Source organism: Oryzias latipes, chromosome 8 (genome assembly GCF_053564925.1).
Source record: "Oryzias latipes strain Hd-rR chromosome 8, Olatipes_Hd-rR_3.1".
Lineage (NCBI taxonomy): Eukaryota > Metazoa > Chordata > Actinopteri > Beloniformes > Adrianichthyidae > Oryzias > Oryzias latipes.
The window spans coordinates 27,195,208-27,217,843 of NC_136244.1; the positions used below are offsets into that span (position 1 = coordinate 27,195,208).

The window sequence follows — 22,636 nt, forward strand, 5'->3', positions numbered from 1 at the left end:
AACAAGGAACATGAGCTGAAGTTTTTAAATGAGTTTGATCAAGTAGAAAAAAAAATTCAAAATAAAAGTTCCTGAGCTGAAGAGCTAAAACATAATCGTTTTCATCCATTAAATCTGCATTTCACTGCCTTAATACTTACAATTATTTTAGGAATCTTCAAAAAACTATTTAAGCTCTTTAACGCAAAGTGCTATTTATTTCTATAACATTTTTCACTGACAGCAGTCACAAAAGAGGAAAATCGTAAAATGCAGCACAGTTAAAAATACACAAAATCATAAAATAATAAAATACAGTCAGCCAGTCGAGGGTTTCGGCTGACAGGTCTTAGCATGAATTTGGTTTTGGGCTGGTCAAAATTCATTTCTCTCGCGGGGCGGTGTGCTGTACAGCACGGAAGGCAGGTCACGAAAGGCGTCCAAGCTTAGCGGATGCGTCTCTGTATGCGTGCCGGGACATTCTCACAGATCTCCCTAGCTGCGGCGGGTCTGCAGACGGTCTGCAGACTGAAGCCAGGGGCTTCTTCCTGCTCCAGGGGGCTCTGATTCTTCGGTAATAGGCCGTTCCAAACACCGTGCCATGACATAAGAGTTTATAGAAAATCAAAGCGGCAGATTTTTTTCTCCAAGCGCTGAGCCGGCGCCCCTTTTGATTTGGCGCCCCGGGCAACCGCCCGTACTGCCCTTTCCTGAAACCGCTACTGCCCTCGACGGACATATTGCACGGATGGAAAGTGGTCATACAGGATTATACGTGGAAACTGTGAGAAAAGTTGTGGTCTTATGTGACATTTACAGATGTGAAGGCAATAGCTTTGGTATGACAAGGACCGGAGGTGCAGCAGCTGGTGGACAGCCACAACCATACAATCCTGGTTTTTGAGTGAATCAGTCTGGACACAGCTGCCTGCAGCTGACTGCAGCTGGACATTGAACCAGCTAACAAACAGAAGAGTCAACAAGCTTACCAACAGCAGAATGATCATGTATGTGTCAACACACTGGGCTGTGTTGAGAAACCAGAACCCTAAACCCTGATGAACTCCAGCATCGGCCCAACCAGAGCTCCTTTGAGGTTGGAGAGTTCTAAAACTGTGTTTTGGTGAATAGGGAAGCAAAAATTCGAAACGACTTTGAAAGTGTCTGCTAACCCATGAAACCAAAGACCAATTAGAAAACAACATGCAGACCCAGGTGAACAGTAGCTCTGGGGTCCATTTTCTGTGTCACACCAAAGTGGTTTTTTTTTAACTGCATCAGGGCAAAAAGGGACATCTGCCTCTGTTTGTCTTCAGGCACATGCTGAACGTAACATGGGAACACAACGACTTCTCCTTCAACAGCAACGGATACCTGGTGAATCCGGCCATGATCATAATCACTCTGGACAGAGAGAGGCAGTGGGACAAGGTAAGCTTTCCCTGAAACGCAGTTATTGTGGGCTGCAGGCTGGGCTGTGATCCCATGAGAGCCGACACAGAAAGCCGCCAGAACAGGCCGTTTTAACATGATGTCTGCAGGAGTGAGCGCTCAGGAAGTACACGCCGGCTCCTGCAGTGACACCAGCACCATGACAACCCCAGCTGTGGGACCCTGTCGTTCCTAACACTTCTACCCAGATTGAGTACATGACAGATGCAGGTACAGCTAAGCCAGCAGCATTTTCCGCACCGATTTACCCTAAAGGGGAACGATACTTTAAAAATAAGTCAGTTATTTACATCACGCAGGAACAAAAGCTGCAGAACTCTTCTTTTAAAAGTTCCACATCGATCATCCTTTGATTGATGTGGAACTTTAGTTATGATTATTCTGTTTTTATCCAAAATCCAAACACCTGTGTCGTTTTCTGGGACATGGTTTCTGCAGAGCAGCAGGAGATCACCAAACAGCTGGGGGTCCCACCCCCTTTCCCATCACCTTTACCAGAGCTCACTGTTTACACTCTCTCCCGCTAGCTTACAGCCCCTCACACTCCCAATCTAACATTGGTGGTGCAATAAAAATGGCAGCAATATCAGATCAATCAAGCCGTCCAGATTAGATCCAGATTCCTGCTCAGACCAGGAAAACAAAGACGTTCATGGATCTGTTTTTCTGCAGGGGGATGATCAGAAAGGGGGCGGAGCTTGGAGCTTGTGGGCCCCGCCCAGCCCCCCCCCACGTCTGCTCCCAATTTACAAAGATTTGAATAAAGAAATACTCAGAAATGCAGGTTTGAGCTTAATTTTCTCAATATATAATATGTAAATATTAATGCCACAAGAAAGTGTTAAAAAAAGCCGTTTTTTTAAGAACCTAAATGAAAAAGCAGCTCATGATTTTACTGTTTCTATTATCTTAATTTTCATTCAGTAAGATTTAATCCTGAGACTCTTAAAACCTAATTTCCAGAGTGAATGGAATTTCTTTTTGTCAAATGACTTTGGAGAGAATTACGCCACCAGCCTGTCTAATTCGTGGCTGTTTTAGAAAATCAAACTCGTTTCTGGACGTTGTAAAAGTTTGGAACATAGTCACTGGATGGAAAGTTATGTTCGAGGAATGGGTGTTTCAATGATTTTTAAATTTATACTTCAATCCCCGGCAGTTATCTGTCTGTCTGTATCATTTTGAATACCAGTAATGGTTTACCGGAAGACAAAGACTTAATTACCAATAATCTTTCTAGAGTTACGCCATCAGTGCTGTTCAGATGTCACAACTCCTGGAGAAAAGTTTCAGAACCTTCTCATCAAAGTCAGATGACCAGATTCTCTGCATGAACAGCAACAAGGACAGGTGTGTCTGAGACACCTGAAAGGATTCCTCAGCTGATTCCAGGATTGTGCATTTTAAGTCAATACTTTGTCGGAAGGCATCGAAATGAGGAACATTAAAGAAAATTGTGTTTTTAATGTTTTACACATGTTTTTGTGGCCTTTTTTTCTGATGAATTAGCTTAAAACAGAATTTCTGAGCATTTCTTTATTCAAATTCTTGTGAGCTAGGCGCAGACAAAAAAATAGCATTGGAAAAAGATCGTATTTGTGACGAAAAAAATACGCTGGGTGGGCCACGAGCTATACTGAGCTCTCGGTAACAAGAAGGGGAAGGGGGGGCGGGGTTGCTCCACGCCAACGGGTCCAAGCACAACTCAGAGGTGAATTTCTAATAAACTCCTGCCGCTCTGCAGAAACTATGTCCTAGAAAAAAAACTAACTAAACTATAACCTAAGAACTAAGAAAAGATCTCTGGTAACGATTTAAAAATAGATCAAAAGATGATCAGAGTGGGACTTTAAGGTTAACTGGAAGGTGAAAGACAAAGGATTGGACTCTAAATATTAAACGGAAAACATGTGAACGGGCCTATTCATGCTTTATCTATGTTTATTTGCTAAGACTTACCCTTCAGGTGTAGTTGGGACGGGTCATGTTTGATCAGAAAGGAACTAATTGAAATACACGAAACTGCAGACAGACGCCTTCAGCGATTGTTCCTTTCAGTCCCTCCGTAATTCCAGCCCTCCTCATCTCCATGAGTCTGACCCTCTCGTAAACCTGCCTTTGAGGAAAGAAAACGGTATATTTCCTGTTCCTGTGGAGAAAAGCGTTTTCCTCATTTCACTAAATTTCAGCGTGAGGCAATCCGTTTTGTGTGCTTAACTTTGCGTCGCCTCCGACCCATTTTCTCTGCAGGCTGAAAATCAATTCCTTCTGTGGATTGCCTTTCTGCCAGCTTTTTCATTCTGCAGGCCAGCCGGTCTGTTACAGCCATACATCACCTGTGTGTGTAAGCTGCCAGACACACACATAAACCAAGCAGCAGCACATACTTTGCTTTTTTTCACTTATTAAACCCCCATCGCCACAACGCTTTTATCACATGATTTTTCTGGAGTTGTTTCTCCCCGGAGGGTACCGGAGCTGAGAACTGAAAGTCAAAGTGAGGAAGATGGAGGAAGAGCATGACAAAAGAGACGGGGAGACCAGGCCTCAGAGAGAAGGACGTGAAGTGCTCCTGACAGAGCTCTTATCGCCGTTTATACACTATAGAGGCTGCTGTGCATCTGTAATGTACTCAAACCCTGAAATTATCATCTGTGTGCTCCAAATGGATTTGAGAATAATGAAAAAAAAACTAATTTCATTTCCTGAATGGAAGCCTAGCAGCACATATATTTTATTACACATTATTGTAGAGCTGCGGGCATGAGAATGCTTCCTTCCCTGTTTTAGCCAGCGTTTCTTTTGCGTCTTTATAGGAATTATTGACATTTAGAGTGTCAACTATAAAGACAGTAAACATTATTTCTTTGACATCTGTGACATCTGTCTTTTGGAGATTCTGCATCATGTGTAAATGCGACAGTAGAGGTGAAGATGAAACAATGCTACGGATGTTTTAAAAAGCAAATCTGACGCACAGCGACTCGTCTGACAAAAGCGACTCTCATGGTGTCGAGACGCAAGAACCGAGCTTTGGATCTCAAAGTCGAGCCCTTCAGACCTTCCTTTTTCTTCTGACATTTTCTCTTTCCAACACAAACACGTTCTGAGGATGCCTGGGGTTTTCATAGCAGGTTCAGTGCGATTGAGTTTTACATAAATATCAAGAAGAAAAAGCCCCCCCTCTTCGTGCTGACCAGCAGAAATTACAAAGTTCTGTTGTTCTGCAGTTTGAGCTTTAAATATTCCAGCTTTGTGGACTCTGCAAAACCTTTTACACAAAACAGGCGAGTCACTGCAGAAGCATCACTGAGAAACTGATGTTTCTTGGTATTGACTGTGTCTGAGAAGTGGACTAATGGACGTATCCCATTAAAAATGAGTTACTTCAGTCGCCAGTTTTTTACGGTATGGGCACCGCCATGTTGGAGCCAGATTTCGTCAATAAGCTGAGATTGGTCCAATTCGATCACAGTCAAAGTTTTTGATTGGCACCTACTCTCGCCAATCAGGAGTGAGCTTTTTGGAAGACTGCACACAATCTGTCAAAACGTTTTAAACGTTGAACATTGGAGCCAGCAGGCTGCTTTCATTGAGGTATCTGATTGGTCAGTTTATAACTTGAATAACAAACTACAGGAAAAAAATATCATGAAACAAATGAGGATTACCAAGAAGATGTTAAAAAAGTATCAGATCAAGAATCTTTCTTCTGACCAATGGAACGAGTCTATGGGATTTTGACTTTTTGGAGGCCAGGTACTTCCTGTTTGGAACGCCAGGGGGAAAGGAGTAAAATCCTCACATAAAGCCAATGGTTCTTTGTAGAGTGGAACGGTGAATATCTCCAAACCTGATGGATGCATCTTTATGTGACGATCTCTATTCAGTCATGACAGGAAATGTATTTTTACCTGTAACAATTGAGTGAAAATAAGTGTAACAAAAGGGTGTTCAATGAAAAATGTGAGTTACCTTGTTGTCCAGGTTAAGAAATCAAGTACAATAGTTGAACTTTTTATGCTAAAAAGGTCCACACACTTTTCCCTGCTATCAAAGTTCTTCAAGAACTGGTGGCCTTCTGGACCTTTTACACTCCCAGGTGTAGTTTTTCAGCAGAGTCCTGGCCACCCTTAAACCCTGTGGAAAAAGTTCTAATTGATCCTTTTCTTTCACAACCCTTTCACAAAGCTAACTCCTAGCATACGATATGGTTTGTTTGGGTAATGACGGTACAAAACTTTGACATTATTAGTAAATATTATGAGTTTGGTGACTGGCTTCCACTTTAAAGTCCTTGTTTTCCCAGATTTTTTTTAATTACTTTTGCGTGTGCATTCAGAGGACACCAAAACATGAACATCCAGTCTATTCTCTTTGAATAAAGAACAGTTACTATCGACATCTGTTTCAGACATTGGCATCATGTCATTGACAGTCATCTACAGGCGGCTGTCTGACACAGCGCTCTTCGTTTCAGGGGTGCTTTTTATGGCAGAACACCAGTCCCAACAACAAACTCCAACCCGACTAACCTGGTCTATCACACGAGTAAGAAACATGACAGAGAAAACAGAGAATGAGCAAGAAAAAGCTGCTAAAGCAGCGTCGAGTGATGACATCAATGTCGAGACGCTGCATCCAGTTATTGGTTTTATATAAAATTATATTTAGTATCTACTATCTTTGCTAACATCAACTCCAAACTGCATTTCCATATTTTAATTTTAACTGTTGATTCATTGAATTTACAAACTGCTTCATCATGATGCATATCGGGATATTCAATTACCTACAGGATGTGACATTTTGGTTACATCGCCCCAAGCATTTGGTGTACAAAAATACAGAAATACAACATCATGCTTTACAGTTTATGTTTTTAATTTTTTATAGAAAGAGATCAAACAATTTGTCTTAAAGATAAATGCTGATGCTTTGGTTAAACCTTTATTTTCTGAGCCTCTTTTCTGAAACAATAAATGGTTTGATGAAAATCTTGAAAATATATGACTTTATTTTCTTCAAATGACTAAAACTTTCTAGTGTTTTTCTGTAAATTGAACACTTATCGCTCCTATCCTCTTTGAGGTCAGGATCTATGAATATGGACATAAAATCAAAGGAGACTCATTTAGGAGAAAGTCTTTTGCAGAGAAGAGTTTTCTGTAAACGCCTAAGATTCTCACCTTCAGTTACAGAAGGATTTTTCTGTGAAAATGAAGCTACTTATTGTTCGGGCAGCTCATTTTCCTGTTTCTACAACATTCACAGGATTCCTTGTAAGACAGTTTGGCGTTTGTTCACACCACCTCCCTCTGTGAAAAGCCTGCGATCAGCTGATAACCCAATATAGAAACTCGAAGGCCTGTGTGCGTGATTGTGTGTGTGTCGTCCTTCACAGGTCTCTTTGCTTCTGTTTGTGTTGCTGCTGTAGCAAATGAGCATCATGGCAGCCATCTGCTGTTTTGCAGAGATTTCTTTTTCCTGTTGACCCCCCCTCTTTGACTCCCTCAGGTGGGGACCTATGAGGTGGGCATCCTGCAGATGAGATACCCTGTGTGGCCGCGGTTCGGCTCCTACCTGGAGCCGGTGTCGGATTACAGGCATCTGACCGTCGCCACCCTGGAGGAGCGACCCTTCGTCATCGTGGAGGCGGTGGACCCTGCCACGGGTACTTGTGTGAGCAACACCGTACCCTGCCGACGGCAGTCCAACAAGACGGAGACGTAAGTAAACCATGTGATAAAGCACAGACTCCCATCACATTTACTCCGTCTGTTGACTGAGAAGACAAATGTTTGAACAGATGCTCGGCCCCTCATCACGTTTTTGGGCGAGAGGATGAAAGGAGACGGGGTGCATCTTAATTATTACTCTGATTGGGTGCAGCCAACTAAATCTATCGCATTCATTTTCTCTCATGATAACAAGCTTGACATCACTGACATGCATCTTTATTTAAAGTTGGGTTACTCTAAAGCTACGTTCACACCGGGTATGTTACGTGCCTTCTTGAACGCGCTTTTCTGTCCTTTTTCTGTTTGCTAGCGCTTGTCCGCCACCAACAGTTGGAAGAGTTTGCGTGAGAATCATACTAGCAGTGTAAATCTGGAGATTCTCGCCGTTGGCTTTTTCTTTCACAGCTCTTTTACGATGAATGAGAGACTTTGTGTCACAGAGTTCTGGCCAGGGACAAACTGCAATTTTTATTTCTCTTCCGTGATCAATGTTCAAACAGTTGTCACTTCTGTGGATTAAAGGAGACATCATCCATACGTCACTACCAAATCAGAGTGTCTGATTAGTCAAAGTTCGACCTGGTTTAACTTTTAGTGTGTGTCCCATGGCAGTGCATTTTGCATGGAGACCCAGATAGGCAGCAGCGTGAAGGACCCACATTGGATTTTGGCTCATTGCGCCCCTGGGACGCCAACTCAGGTTTCCTAACGTTCCCACACCCAGCCAACAAAAATCCAGCCACCATAGAGAGAACATGTCCACGCACATTTCTTTTCTATGGACATGCTGCAGTGAGCGCTTATGCAAGTAAGGGTGAGGCAGCTGAGATGCAGGCGTGTTTCGTTTTATTAATCCCCCCCAAAACTTGCAGACTGCGCAATGGGTCCGTTAGTGCTGTTTGCGTGATAAGTCCACGCTCCTCAGAGGAACTGGCAGGAGCTCTGAACTAGCATTCAAACAGAAAGTGCACTTTTCAACATAAGTACTAGTTTAAAGAAAGTTATCCAAATAAGTCAAGTAGCTTTGGAGTTCAGTGACAGAGTCCACAAACATGAACTGCAGTTCAATCTCCCTGTCGGCTCTTTACAGACGTATTCATGATGTAAATGTACTTTAACTGGGTTTCATTTACTTCCTGATGGTTTTCCGTTCACTAAAGACTCCATCATCTTTGAGATGGTTCACACATCTTTACCCGAACCTTCATTAGCCTTCAGGAAGGTCTGTGATGAAACCTGATCTCGGCTCAATCTCCTTGCTGGAGGTAAACAAATGCTCCAAACAAAGCTCCTCCTTTCCCTCATCAACCATTGATTCTTTTATAACGTCATTGCTTCAAAGGACTCCTCATATTCCCACCAACCCTCTCAAGTGTTCCGACACGTTAACATGTCCACCTTAATTGATTTTCTATCTAATTTGAGAGTGCCATTAGCGCAGAGATAAGGAGGCCCTCCTCCCCCATCAGCTCACGCATGGCTTCTTATCACTCAGGGAGGTGATGCTCTCATTAGGCCACTTGGCCACAGAGCAATATCCCAACGATCACCCTTTGACCCAATCAGGGAAATATATGAGCTGCATGTTGGGTATCAATTAGATGGAATGATTAGAGCAGCTCGTTCATTCTGTCCATTAGCAGCCGAGAGAATCCATTACTGACTATGGCGTCAACGAGGTGAAGAACCTTTCTGCCGCTGAGTTTCATGCTCTAGCTGGACAAAAGCTGCAGTGGATGAGATGCTTTCGCACAGATGGGACAGAAAAGAGGCAGACGGGTCAGAGCGAGGTGACGCGTGAAGACTGTGGCCACCAGATGATGAAGGCTCAGCTGCTTCACAGCTCTGTGAGCAGGAGCACAGTCCACTCATCGGTTTTAGAACTTTACAATGGTATAGAAGAATGCAGCTAATGCTAACGTGTAGAAGCACATATGTACACCAAGGTGAGTGTAGGACGTGCAGAAAAATAGCAGAGGTCTAAAGACAGCAGAGGGAGACGGGAGTTTTCCGCAGATGCCAATAGTAAATACTTTTAGAAAAGTTGTCCTGTTGTTTCTGCAATTCTCAGATGACTGCAGTAACAATTACTTCAGAATTGTCAGAAAATTTCAAGTAGGACTGCAATTTTTGTGTTTCTTGTAAAAAAAAAAAAAAGTGACTCAGCATCTGTGAAGATTTGTTCTTTTATGTCTTTCATGTTAAGGTTTCAAAGACAAAATCATGAAAAAGGCAGGAGATAAATACGTTAAAGCTGCACTTTGTAAAATAAAAAAATAGTTGTTTTTATGTGAAAATACATTCTAAAATATCTGACAAGAAAGTGACAAATTTGGGGACAAAATACCATTTTGTTATTTGACAAAAACTGAATCTAATATCAGATGACCCAAAGGTAAAAAAAAGAAACATTTGCAAGCAGCGTTTTATTGCCACTACACGCCCTCGCCACTCCCTTATGACCTGTCCTCGGTGGCTGAACAGTGCTTACCCCCCCACCACCACCACCACCACCCACAGTGTGGTCAGAACTGCATGGGACAAATTCAGAAAAAAGAAACAAAAAAAATTACATTTTTCTAAATGGTGACTATTCTATGGATTTTATCTCCATAGCAACCATTTTATTTTTTTATTGCCTGGGGGTTGCCTGTGCCACGCCCCACCCAGGTGCGTGCACCCACCAGGTGGTATCTGGCAGGGGTTTCATTTTTTGCATAACCGCGCGGTAACAAAGAATTTGTATGATTTATTTATTTTATATCGTGCTTTTCTGTTTGAGAATGACTTAAGACGATTTATAAACTGAAATTTACATTAAAATGTTATGATTCAAGTTACTCCAAAATCTGTAGAAGTTGAATTAATTCTCATTAAGCAAAGAACAAAATGATGAAAAGGCTACCATGATGCACCCAAAACAATAGAATCACCAACATTACGAGGGCTTTTATTGCGAAAAGTGTATGTATTTACCATAACAGAATCAGCTGATCTGAAGAGCATCAGAGTAATTTCATAAACCGAGTTGGCGCTCCGCTCTGGACTCTCAAAACCAAACACCTCCTCATCCGTCACGAGGGTCACCTTCGTCTATCTGCATCTCCCACATGGCAGCAAGTGTCCCTCCAGCCCAGAAAAAGCCCCCAACTTCCCCACATCAGGGCTTCTAAACATGGAGCCTCTGGTCATGCAGGTTTTCTATTTCAGTCCCCCCACCTCAAAGCCAGGCATTCAGCCTGCCAGGCAGACCATCTGTGTGCTTAACTCCTGCTTCCTCAGAGTGTCTCCCATTTGGCGGCACCAGCTTCGCTCGCCGTTTCTGCTCCATGTCCCTCTGGTGGACCGCTCTCCCCCTGCTCTCCTTCAGAGAAGAACATCCAGAAATGTCCATGCTCTTTATATATATTAATATATGCCTTTTTATTTGGTTTGAATTGGACTAAATGTCCACTTGAACTCCAACCTGACACACGCCTCACACCCAAGCGGCGGCAGTCGTGTTCCCGCCGACTCGGTGACGGCCCTCGTTCATCACCGGCTGTAATGAGTCTGTACTTCTGCCCGTCTGAGGCCGTTAATGACCGCAGCAGCAGCGGCACGTCTGAGTTTGAGCGGCGAACAGCGACGGGGCTGACAGGAACAGCCTTGGCATTTTGGAGCTCCTGCTTCATTCCCAAACATCCTGATTAAAAGGCTCATTAAGGATATGTTTTTTCTGCACATCCTCACTTCTTGATCACAGACAAATCTTCGCTCTTCGGTCTGTGAAGGTCCTGTTGACCGTTCTGATCAGTCCTGCGACTAAAACGGGTTTGGCTTTCTCAGCTTTACGAGCCGTTTCAGGCTAAACTGTGAGGCGACATCTGCTTCTTTCTGCCGGATCCAGATTTATCTCCGTTTTTAATTGTTGAGCTCCTAAAACACCAACTTCTGCAGATGTCACCTGACTGCCGTGGGCTGCTAAGGGCTGCCACTAGGAAAAAGACTGGCAGAGAAGGTGGACAAACATTTGCTGTTGGCTCCGGGCTTCAATGAACTGCCATCTTAACAAACCGTTTCTGAATGTCAGACTTCTAATAAAGTTCACGTCTGTGGAGAAACATCAGGCTTAATTCTCACCGGCTGACAAAAACGCACATTTGCATGAAGGCTGAAAGATTTTGTGAAACCAGTTTTACTGTGGAATTATGCAAAACTTAGACGGCAAATCAATTCAAAAAAGATTGGTGTGAAAATCCATGAATCTCATCCGCTTCATGTTTGCTTTCTTTAGATCTGACGTGCACGCCAACAGGTCGCCAACACGAATTAAAGTCTCTGCACACAACAATCTTCATACGATTAGAAACTTGGTAAAACCATAGGGAATATTTAAGCGTGTAAGTGAAAGATGTCATAAAAAATCTTTCTGAACAAAGGTTCATTGATGTTCTTTGCTCTCAACAACCAATCATCTGCTCTCACATCCAAACAGCTCCAAAACGCGTTGATGGTCACAGACGTCTGTCTGTAATCCAGCTATAGATTTTACTTCTGCCTGCTATTGTTTGGGACGCTTTATGTTGGACTTGTTTGGATGCAGCCAGCTGTCAGTCCATCTGCTGTGATAAAGAGCACCAGAGACTCGTCGTCTATTGCGCTTGCTGCTGATATCGACCTCGCCACGGCGCCACCACATCCTCCCCTCATCTCCACATAATCTCCTTTTCTGTACATCCCTGCCATTTGTGGGCAAACAGCAAAATGAGGATGCTGCTGCGCCGTAAACGTGTTCCCGTGTGCTTTCAGCATCGTCGGTCACACCGAGCCCTACACCAAACTCTGCTGCAAAGGCTTCTGCATCGACATCCTGAAGAAGCTGGCCCGCACCATCAAGTTCTCCTACGACCTCTACCTGGTCACCAACGGCAAGCACGGCAAGCTGGTGCGGGGAATCTGGAACGGAATGATCGGAGAGGTACGTTTCCATGGCAGCATCAACCGGGGTTGACCAAAATAAATCTCTTGTACCAAACACCACCTCATACTCAAAGAATAATAAAAAAAAATAGAACCAAATTATGTGGAAAGAAAAAAACAATGGATGGATGATAATAAATGAAAAAAGAGGAAGCCACTAGCAACGATGTGTGGCCCGCAGGTGCTTACCTGCCCTCGCCATCCTCCCATAACCCCCTTCTTTGCCTGTCATCACTGCCTAGTAGCTGCTCCACAACCCCTCACTCTCCTTTCTGCCACCCTGGTCAGAGCTGCACGTAACAAATATGTGAAAAAACATTTTTAAATTGGCAGCTTTACTATTGGTTTTGTCTCCATAGCAACCATTTAATGTTTTAGTCACCTGGGGGTGACGAACAGGTCTATGTCATCTTTAGAAGAATCGGCCAAAGTATATTTTTGGATTTCCTTGGCGACAGAGGTTTTTTTTTAACCACAGCCACATTCCTATTTTGTATGTCATATCCTTTCGTTCAACTTTAGCCAGGGATTCATGAATGACATTTTCACAATATTCGGGTAAAAAATGTCTGAGCAAGAAGGGAACTTTTGCGAACTCGCCATGCAAACGCCAATCAAACGCTGAAACCTCTACTTTTTTCCCTGTTTGCTGCTCAAAGAGGCTTAAGGAGTTAGGAGGCACTACATCCAAAATTTGAATCAAGATAGCAGCCTTCCCCCAAGGTCAAAGGTCAGCAAAACTTTATTTGTAAATGTCTCCATGAATCATGTCCTCCTCCTCCTGAAAAAGCTCCTGATTGAATCCACAACATCTGCTGACCTCCAACCACACAAACGGCTCAGCTTCCGTTCAAACACAGAAGGCCATGAGCTCAGTGAGGCATCGGCGTCCTCAGACCTGCATGAACCAAAGTGCAAATCCACATATTCTCCATCAACATTAGGGGGAGGGCCTCAAAACAGTTAAACACACTAAGTTAGGACTTAGAAAAATTCAGAATTACAAAAAAGTAGTTTGATTATCAAAAAGACCCCACAGGAATCCACTTTTAAAGCTAAAACATTTTGCCAGAGCCATCTGACCTCTAATTTAACCTCATTTTCTATGATTTTCACCTCTAACCTTTTACCCAAGCCTAACTCTAAAAAGAGCAGCTCTGCTGCTTTTCACCCCTCCTGAAAAGTAATTAATTCCCAACATCTGTTCACACAGAAACAGTTAACCAGTGCTTCTGCAGATTATTCAGAGCAAATAGACGGGCAAAAATGGAGCTGATTAAACCCTAAATCACACAACTCTCCAGAGCCTTTAAGGAGAAGAGAATGATGAGAAAACATAGAAGCAGCACACAGGAAAGCACAGCTGAAGGCTGCAGACATCCTTGATGCTGAAAGATGAAAATGAAGACTGAGCCTTCGCAGAGCCTGCAAGCAGCGGTTCATCAAAGGTTTTTGCTAAACGTTTGTGGTGGTGTCGATGCGCTCCTTCACAGATTGTGTGTTTTGACCTCCACTCTGCAGGTGTTCTACAAGCGGGCTGACATGGCCATCGGGTCTCTGACCATCAACGAAGAGCGCTCAGAGATCATCGACTTCTCAGTGCCCTTTGTGGAGACCGGCATCAGTGTGATGGTGGCCAGGAGCAACGGGACCGTGTCTCCGTCTGCGTTTTTAGGTGGGGAACAGCATCTGAGGGCATTTGGCTGACCTCTGCGGGGAGCACAGTCTGGTAAAAATGATGCTGACAATGTTCAGGACTGACTGACCCCCCCCGTTCCTGCAGAACCGTACAGTCCAGCGGTGTGGGTGATGATGTTCGTCATGTGCCTGACAGTCGTGGCCATCACAGTCTTTGTCTTTGAATACTGCAGTCCGGTTGGGTACAACCGCAGCCTGGTCACCGCCAAAGGTGAGAGCCGCTACACAGGAGAGGAGCGTGAACATGGGTTGGGGATTGAACCATTGATCCTATTTTGGAAGGGAAATTTAACCTCAGGTGGTTCCTAGGAGGCCAAAACGACAGAGGTCAGGTGGGTTTAAGGAGCTTTGACCCAGTTCAGTCCTGGTGATAGCTTGTGACATTTGGGCGGCCGTGGTGCAGCGGTAGGGCAGTCAAACCATGATCGTAAAAAATTGCAGGTTCGATTCCCACCTTGCACACTCATGTGTCGAAGTGTCCTTGGGCAAGACACTAAACCCCACCTTGCCTCTGGTGGTAGGTTGGAGCCAGTGTTCCGCACTGGAGCCGCCGCCAGTGTGTGGATGTGTGTGTGAATGTGTGTGTGACTGGGTAAATGGGTCTGTGACTGTAAAGCGCTTTGGGCCTGTTATGTAGAAAAGCGCTATATAAGTATACGCCATTTACCATTCTCAGTGTCTCAGTGTCCATGTCCTTGTTGGTAATCCTCAAAGCCTCGTCTGCTCCAATGACATTTTAGACTTTCCAGAGAGGACTAGACAAACATCAGTACAGTAAACCCTTGTTTTTCGCGGGGGTTACGTTCCAAAAAGAACCCGTGATAGGCAAAATCCGTGAAGTAGAAACCTCTATTTTTTTACAATTATCATACACTTGTTCGCTGTGGCGACCCCTGATGGGAGAAGCCGAAAGTGGAAGAAGATACAATTAAATACTCTATTATGCATTGAAAAGAAAGAACAAACCATTTTACAGGCTCAAGCATTTGTTTCACAAATCAAAGTACTTTAGAAACGTTTTTTTTTCAACAGATAACTTCTGTACTCTACTGTCAAATAATAATTTTAATCATCGATTTTAACAGAAGGCTTCAAATCGCGGAGATTAGCCCCGCCCACCGCGACCCGAGTAATTGGATTAAACGTGAGAAAGTTTTAAATGATTATGAAAAAAATACAAAGTACAGTGGGACAAATAGTGACTCAGGTGTATTTCACTGCTCTTCAGACTGAGCCGCTGCATCCTGACTCCGCTCTGCAGTGTTTTCTTCTTGAAGCCCGCGGTGCAGCTGTGTTTGTTCGGGAGAACAACATAGTGATGGGCAGCTGTTGTCGCTCGGGTTTTAGAGAAACTCGATTGAAGAGTTTCGACATTGCAAGATGATTTGCACGTATGTGTTGTAAATTTGGCAAGCTGTTTTACGTACATGAACATATTAAACTGCAACGTTATTGACGCACAGGTAGAGAAGAAGCGGAGTGACTTTTTAGCCAATCAGAATGCAGAACACAATGCACGATGCAAATCCGTGAAGTAGCGAAATCATGAAAAAGAAGACCGCGTTATAGCGAGGGATCACTGTAACTCCAACAGGCAGGCTTTGACTTTTTGATACCCAGAATAAGCTTTGATGATTCCACACCACACCTGATCCTGTCTGATCTCTGAAGACCTACAGGGTTTGATCACTTGGTTCACAGATGGGAGAACATTTAGGAATTTCAACCGGTGTGAACTTTATCCAACGTGTTCACAGAAACAACGATTCTATGTCATTTCTTCAACCACTGCTGATCTTTGATGCAAAAAAAAAACAAAAAAAAGTCTTAGGTAAAAATTGATTTGTGTTGTCTCTCGTAGATCCTGGGGGGCCAACCTTCACTATCGGGAAGTCGGTGTGGTTGCTGTGGGGAATCGTCTTCAACAACTCCGTTCCCATCGAAAACCCGAAGGGCACCACGAGTAAGATCATGGTTCTGGTTTGGGCGTTCTTTGCCGTCATCTTCTTGGCGTCCTACACGGCCAACCTGGCCGCCTTCATGATCCAGGAGCAATACATCGACACCGTGTCCGGACTGAGCGACAAAAAGGTGCAAATCTTTTATGTATGTTCTTCTGCAGATCAGGTTTAGTGTGCAGCACAGAAGTAAAGATACAAACTCGTTTGGTCACTCATCTCCTAACACAACAAAACAAAAAACTGGTAAACATTTAGCAGAAAGAACAGGAGGTGATCTTGGAGCGTTTCAGGATTATACCCTGGAATCGTCCCTACACGCCCTGCGAGTGACTTTTAACCCTTGTTCTATCCTAGGCACTTTAACGTTGGGAGTTGGGTCATCTAGACCCACTAGACAGTGCTCTGAACCTTTTTTCTTCAATGATTTGTGATCTTCACTGGTGTCCATGGATTACATGAAATCTTTCCACCTTTATCCACCTTTGTCATGGTAGGGAGAACACCTCAATGGAAGGGGGGGGTCATCTAAGATAACACAAGGGTTAAAGCAATATTGATGAGAAAATCCATGGTAAACAGTCAGCACAAGGAAAGATTTGCAGACTCTTTGCTGCAGGAAAGTGCAGGGATTAAAGAGGCCAAGCTGGCCACCGCTTCTCCAAAGGTCCCCCCCCCCCCCCCCCAACTTCCTGGTTCATTGTTCTGCTGTGTTGAGAAGGAAACAAAGAGGTTCCAAAGATCATAGCAGCATTGAAGGATGTTGCCAAGGAGTAAAGACAAAGCAGCAGTCTGAGTGAGTGTCCAGAATATCTCATCAAAAGCAAGCCGGGATGTTCTGTTTCACCTTCAACAGTTTCAGAAGCCGCAGGAGCAGTACCCGCCATTCCGCTTCGGGACCGTCCCAAACGGCAGCACGGAGCGCAACATTCGGAGCAACTATCCGGAGATGCACGCCCACATGGTCAAATACAACCAAAAGGGGGTGGAGGACGCCCTCAACAGCCTCAAAACCGGGTAGGTTTCATTCTGACGCCGCATGGCGGTGAAGCCGAACTACGAGCTGACCAGGAACGTTTTTCACCAGGAAACTGGACGCCTTCATCTACGACGCCGCCGTGCTGAACTACATGGCCGGGAAAGACGAAGGCTGCAAGCTAGTGACCATTGGCAGCGGGAAAGTGTTCGCCACCACCGGTTACGGCATCGCCCTGCAGAAGGACTCCAGCTGGAAGAGGCCCATCGACCTGGCTCTGCTGCAGTTCCTCGCAGACGGTGAATTCTCCCGCTCAGCCTCACAATGGAACAAGCCGAGGCTGAAGATGAATGTGATGCAGACAGGAGAATTCTAACAAAACCCAAACACATGACGGGGTTTCCAAATGACTTCTTGAAATCATGGGATGGCCACAGGACCTACTGCTTGGTGGCTTTTTTTTTAGGGAACATATCAAATTTGGCGATTTTTTTCCATTTTTTTTCTAAGCTACTTTTAAAAAAAAAATGTCTGAATTCAAAAGTAGTAAATGGCGTTAGCGCTGCTAAATTGGCGTCCCTTTCTAGCTTGAGCATTTATTATTGTTGAAAATTTAATACATCAATCATTGGCTCAAGCTGGACAAAATGTTTTGACATACGCCATAAGATATTTCACGTATGTGCCATCGCACCGATGTATAACTTTTATATCACGTATACAGCGCACATATCACGTTCAAATTATGTAACTGATGGTAGAAATCACTAAGGAATTGCACCTAAACAGCACAATAATCACACACTGTTCATGCTCTACGTTGATTTACATGTTTTTGTGAACTGTGGTTTTAATGTAGTTCATTTGTTATTCATCTGTGAAAATTTCACATAAAGTCCACAACCTTTCTCACTTTTTCCACGTATATTCACGTATCAACAATTTTCATCCACTAAAAGTTCATAGTGATTGTGTCATATGGCCTTAAAAGTTGACTAAAGCTAAAACATCCAGATCTGAATGTCTCAGGTCCTCACTTTGCAGTTTTATCATCATCTCTGCCTCACGCCGTTCCTTGACTCCCATTTATTCTCTTTTCTCTGCAGTCAGCTTTGCAGGAATCCAGGTTTGATTAAGGATTGAATGAAAACTCAAATCTCAAATATCTTGGCAGAGATAATGTGAAGACATTTCAGATTTAAACGTTCAAATGTCAATTTTTTCCAAACGCAGCATCTTTCATAAAATGTTCAGGGGATTGAATTTAAGTTCTGATCCCACAAATAAAAACTTGTGACACTTATAAATCTATTCCGAAATGATTCATCATTGATTCCAGGAATCAGCTTCTGTCTTTAATCTTAGGAAGTCAATATTTAACAAACGAACCAAACATTTGGGGTTCTTTTGTCTGCTTTCTGGATTCTCCACAAGAACTAACGGAGTAAAATCACAAACAAGAACAAGATTAGGTTTTTGTTCAGAAGTCGTGTATTATTGTAATAAAGAGTTTTAGTCGGGTGATGACTGCAGTTCCACGTTGATGGTGAAGTTTAGATTTTTTTGCTCCCTCTTTTGTGTCACTGAGGTTCAGACGGACAAACCAGACTTTAGGAAAAAGTGAACTGGAGTTCGTTTGAAAATGAATGCATCCTTTTTGTGGTCACAGAAGTCAAAAAAAACATTTCCACAGAGAAACCAATAAAAAAAAAAAAAAAGATTTTAAATCCAGCAGATCAGAGCTTTAACAGACTGTTGTGCTTCTCTCAAAGGCGACACACAGAAGCTGCAGACCGTCTGGCTCACGGGAATCTGCCGCAACGAGAAGAAAGAGGTCATGAGCAGCAAGCTGGACATCGACAACATGGCGGGAGTCTTCTACATGCTGCTGGTGGCCATGGGCCTGAGCCTGCTGGTGTTCGCCTGGGAACATCTGCTCTACTGGAAACTTCGCCATTCTGACCGCAAATCCGAGCGCCTGGACTTCCTCCTCGCCATCAGCAGAGTGAGTGAAGCTGATGTGTCAACACGTTCAAAATGCTGAAGTTAGAATATGAAACAACGGTAGAAACTGCTACAATAGTTTACCTAAAAATTCTTACTCAGTCCTACAAACACCTCATAACTGCTACAACTCCATTAATTAAACTGTAAATGAGCCAAAAAATATAGGATGTTGCCTTAAAGCTTTAAGATAAGGTTCTAAAAGCAGAATTTGTTAAACAAAAAAAACATCGACAACACATTATTTGGAGGATTTTTCTTTTTAAAAAAAAGGTATATATGATTCCTAAAGGGTAAATGATAAAATATATAAATAAAAGTTGACTAAAGGCAAAGAGCTTGATTTCTGCTGAGGACGTAAAAGTCCGAAGCTCAAAAACCGGGAGAGCAGGCGGGAACCTCTGAGATGTTTTGATGCCATCTGAAAGGAGGTGTGTGAGCCAAAACGAGCAGAAGGAGGAGAAAACGGTCTGAGGAGTCCAGACCCGGAGCGATAGATGCAGTTTGAGGTTCCACCGTCAGCTAAATAAGGAGATAAAAACTGTAAATGCATGAGGCGGGAAAGTGAGCGAACAGGAAAAGGATCCTGCAGGACTTCCTGCAGATGTGATGCCAAAGAAAAGCAAATTTAAATTGCTACATGAAAAAACTGCATTTCTGCATCAAAAGCGACCAAAGGTTAAGGTTTTGCATTCCAGGACGAGGCGCTATTTAAAAAGTGAAATAAAGCAGCTGAGGTTCAAAAGCAGAAACGCATACGATGAGCGCCTGAACACCGATATTCATCCATCCCTCCCCCTGCAGGGCATCTACAGCTGCTTCAACGGCGTGGAGCACGCCGACCGCAGCGTGAGCATGCAGAGCCCGGACGTCACCACCAACTACACGCAGGCCAACATGCTGAAGATGCTGAAGACGGCCAAGGACATGGTGTCGTCCGCGCGGGTGGACAACTCCCTGGACAGCGCCACCAAAACCATCGAGAACTGGAGCAGGCGCGGCGCCGACAACATGCGGGCAAGCCTGCCCCCCAGGGTCGCAACCACTGACATGAGCCATCTGGCCTACATGCCCAGCATCACCGACAACCACTCGCCGTACCCCCAGAGGGCCATCAACCCCAACTTCCCGGTTCATTACGGGGACAGCTGCACCCAGCCGCTCCTGGAAAAGCCCAAAGTGGTGACCCGGCCCACGCCGCTGCGATACACGCTGCCCGCCCGCAACAGTCAGCACGTCCTGGAGAGAACTCTGCCCATCTCCAGCCTCAGCAGCCCCCACATAGCCATGAGGGACCCCGCTTCTTCAGGGACACCAAACCTACACCACCCTGGCAGGGTGTACGTGGAGAACCAAACACGGCCCCCCATGTCCCCCTATCTTCCTTACAGGAACTTGCAGGTGCCCGAGGTCTACGTGGAGCACAGGGGGCCTCTAAGGAGGAAGTTCAGCTACCCCCCCGACTGCGTGAGCCGCAGGAGGAGGTCCTTCAGTTGCCTGTTTGACGCCCCCGACCCCCGACTGCGATCAGACTACGACCAGCCGCGGCCGGGCTTCGCAGAGTTGAGGCCCAACCACCTGCTGAACAACCACCCCCCCGACCCCGGCCTGACCTGCGCTGCTGCTCACTACGCCAGGGGCAGCCCCAGCTGCAACTCCTGCATGAAGTCCTACCTGGAGCCCGAAACGGATGACATTCCACTCCTGGGGAAGGACAAACTGAACCGCCGCGCCTCCTTCCTCCAAGCCACCTGGGGCAACGACAGAGTCCGGCAGGTGGATGAAACCAAGCCCTCCACGTCTCCCTCCGCCCGAGCAGACATGCCCGACCTGTTTCCCCGCTTGGCGGGGCCCAACCCAAAGCCTCACAAGTTATATGGCAGTCTGGGGCACAACCTGTCCTGCTACCCCGTGGCGGCAGAGCCGGCCTACTTGGACCCCGCCCACATGGGGTCTTACCCCTACAAGCAAAAGCTCCAGTTCTCCGATTCCACCCGGCTGCCCTCCTACCGGGAAGCTATTCTGCAAAACGCCGCTGCTCTGCGCCGCTCGTCCTCCACGGTGGTGCACAGACATTACTCCACCTACCTGAACTCGTACACGGACTTACCGGTGTACGTGGGGCCGCTGGCACAGGGCCCTTCCCAGTTCTACAACACCCCCAAGGACGTGTGCCACCTGTTTCCCTGCAACAGCCACTATTCGGACAGCGCCTCCATGCTGCCCCGCATGGGCGACAGGCCGCTGGTTTACCACAACAGCATGTTTGGGACCTGCGACGCCGCCAAGAGGGAGGAGCTGGGCTCTGTGGGCAGGGAGCGCAGGCCGGTGCTGGTGGCACGTCCCTATGTGCCAAAACCCTGGGGCAGGGTGTCCAGCCTCGAGTCTGAGGTCTGAAGCGCCGCTCTCAGCAGGGGGGTGTGGCCTCTGCTACTGCAAAAATGAAACTGAGCACCGACCGTGTATTTGAGAATGTTTACTCTCAATTATCAGTGCAATAATATTTTGAGAAGCATTGAAGAATGGACAGAGACTTTGTACGCCAAAATCACTATACGACTGAAATGTTCAATATTTAATATATAGATATTTATCTTGTTGATGGTTATTTAAAGGATTTTTAAAGCTGTGCTACAAACGTGAATGACACATGATACTGTAGGTGGATTTTATCCAAACATTTTTAACCCTCAGTGTTTCCGTTTCATCATCGAACGATGAGAGCAGTTTGTGGTTGAAGCGCCGGTTGGTCTTCCACACATTTTCTTTGGGTTCACTGTTGTTTTGAGACGTTCTGGTCATTTATGTAACATCACTGCACTTTGGAAGAAAAAAAAGAGAAGAGGAAAAATTCATCAGATGTATTTCCACTGTTAAAGAAAGAGTTACCCTTTAATAAATAAGAGGCAGCTGCAGAGGCCTGCTGGAATCTTCTTTGCCGACGTGATTCGGACTTTTTCTGTTGCAAACTGTTTTATTAGTTTTATCACAAAGAATTGATCACAAACGCACAATCCTCACACAGACAAAGATTTAGAATATCTTTAAACTTGGTTTGTATTGATCTTAAAAAAAAAAACAAAAACAAGCAGCTGAACAAAAAAAAATGGAAAAGATCTGCTAGAAGCCTGGATTAAAAAAACGCTTCACAGAGCAAAGGAGCGAGTGAAACTAAAGAGTCATTAAAACACAAAAACATGACGCAAAAAGACACTACTCCAACTCTGCACAACACTACACAGCTGCAAACAACACAAACCCAAATAAAATATGCAGCGGCAAACAACACAAACCCACAACAAAGCAGCAGCTGCTAACAACACAGACTAACAACAAAGCTGCAAAAACACAAACTCACGACAAAGATGTTGGGTTTGTGTTGTTTGCTGCAGCTGCAAATGAAAGACACAACAGCTGCAAACAATGCAAACTCTAAACTACAGTTGTAAAACAAAACAAAAAAACAACAACAAAGCAGCAGCTGCTAACATCATAGACTAACAACAAAGCTGCAAACAACACAAACCCACAACAAAGCAGCAGCTGCTAACAACATGGACTAACAACAAAGCTGCAAACAACACAAACCCACAACAAAGCAGCAGCTGCAAACAACATGGACTAACAACAAAGCTGCAAACAACACAAACCCACAACAAAGCAGCAGCTGCTAACAACATAGACTAACAACAAAGCTGCATGATGTTCACACACAAACATAAAATCATTCCTAATCAAAGTGTCTTACCTTGGTGATGAAGTTCCGTCACACAAACCGAAGATTTGGTAACAGTTTTTAAAACATCGTGTTGAAGAGCGATAATATTTGAACACAAACACGAAGACAAAAATAACATTTGATTTTT

At 44.6% G+C, this 22,636-nt stretch overlaps 1 protein-coding gene across 1 annotated transcript in view; it reads left to right on the forward strand.

Moving 5' to 3' along the window:
- Positions 1-21,699, forward strand: part of grin2ca (glutamate receptor, ionotropic, N-methyl D-aspartate 2Ca) — a 59,016-nt gene extending 37,317 nt beyond the window's left edge. Inside the window, exons 4-13 of the mRNA XM_023957264.2 lie at positions 1,296-1,410; positions 6,949-7,160; positions 11,964-12,132; positions 13,656-13,809; positions 13,918-14,043; positions 15,694-15,923; positions 16,647-16,807; positions 16,878-17,065; positions 18,539-18,771; positions 19,575-21,699. Of these exons, the coding sequence (XP_023813032.1) occupies positions 1,296-1,410; positions 6,949-7,160; positions 11,964-12,132; positions 13,656-13,809; positions 13,918-14,043; positions 15,694-15,923; positions 16,647-16,807; positions 16,878-17,065; positions 18,539-18,771; positions 19,575-21,167 (3,181 nt within the window). The 3' untranslated portion in view covers positions 21,168-21,699. The remainder of the gene's footprint in view (positions 1-1,295; positions 1,411-6,948; positions 7,161-11,963; positions 12,133-13,655; positions 13,810-13,917; positions 14,044-15,693; positions 15,924-16,646; positions 16,808-16,877; positions 17,066-18,538; positions 18,772-19,574) is intronic.
- The last annotated feature ends 937 nt before the right edge of the window (positions 21,700-22,636 follow it).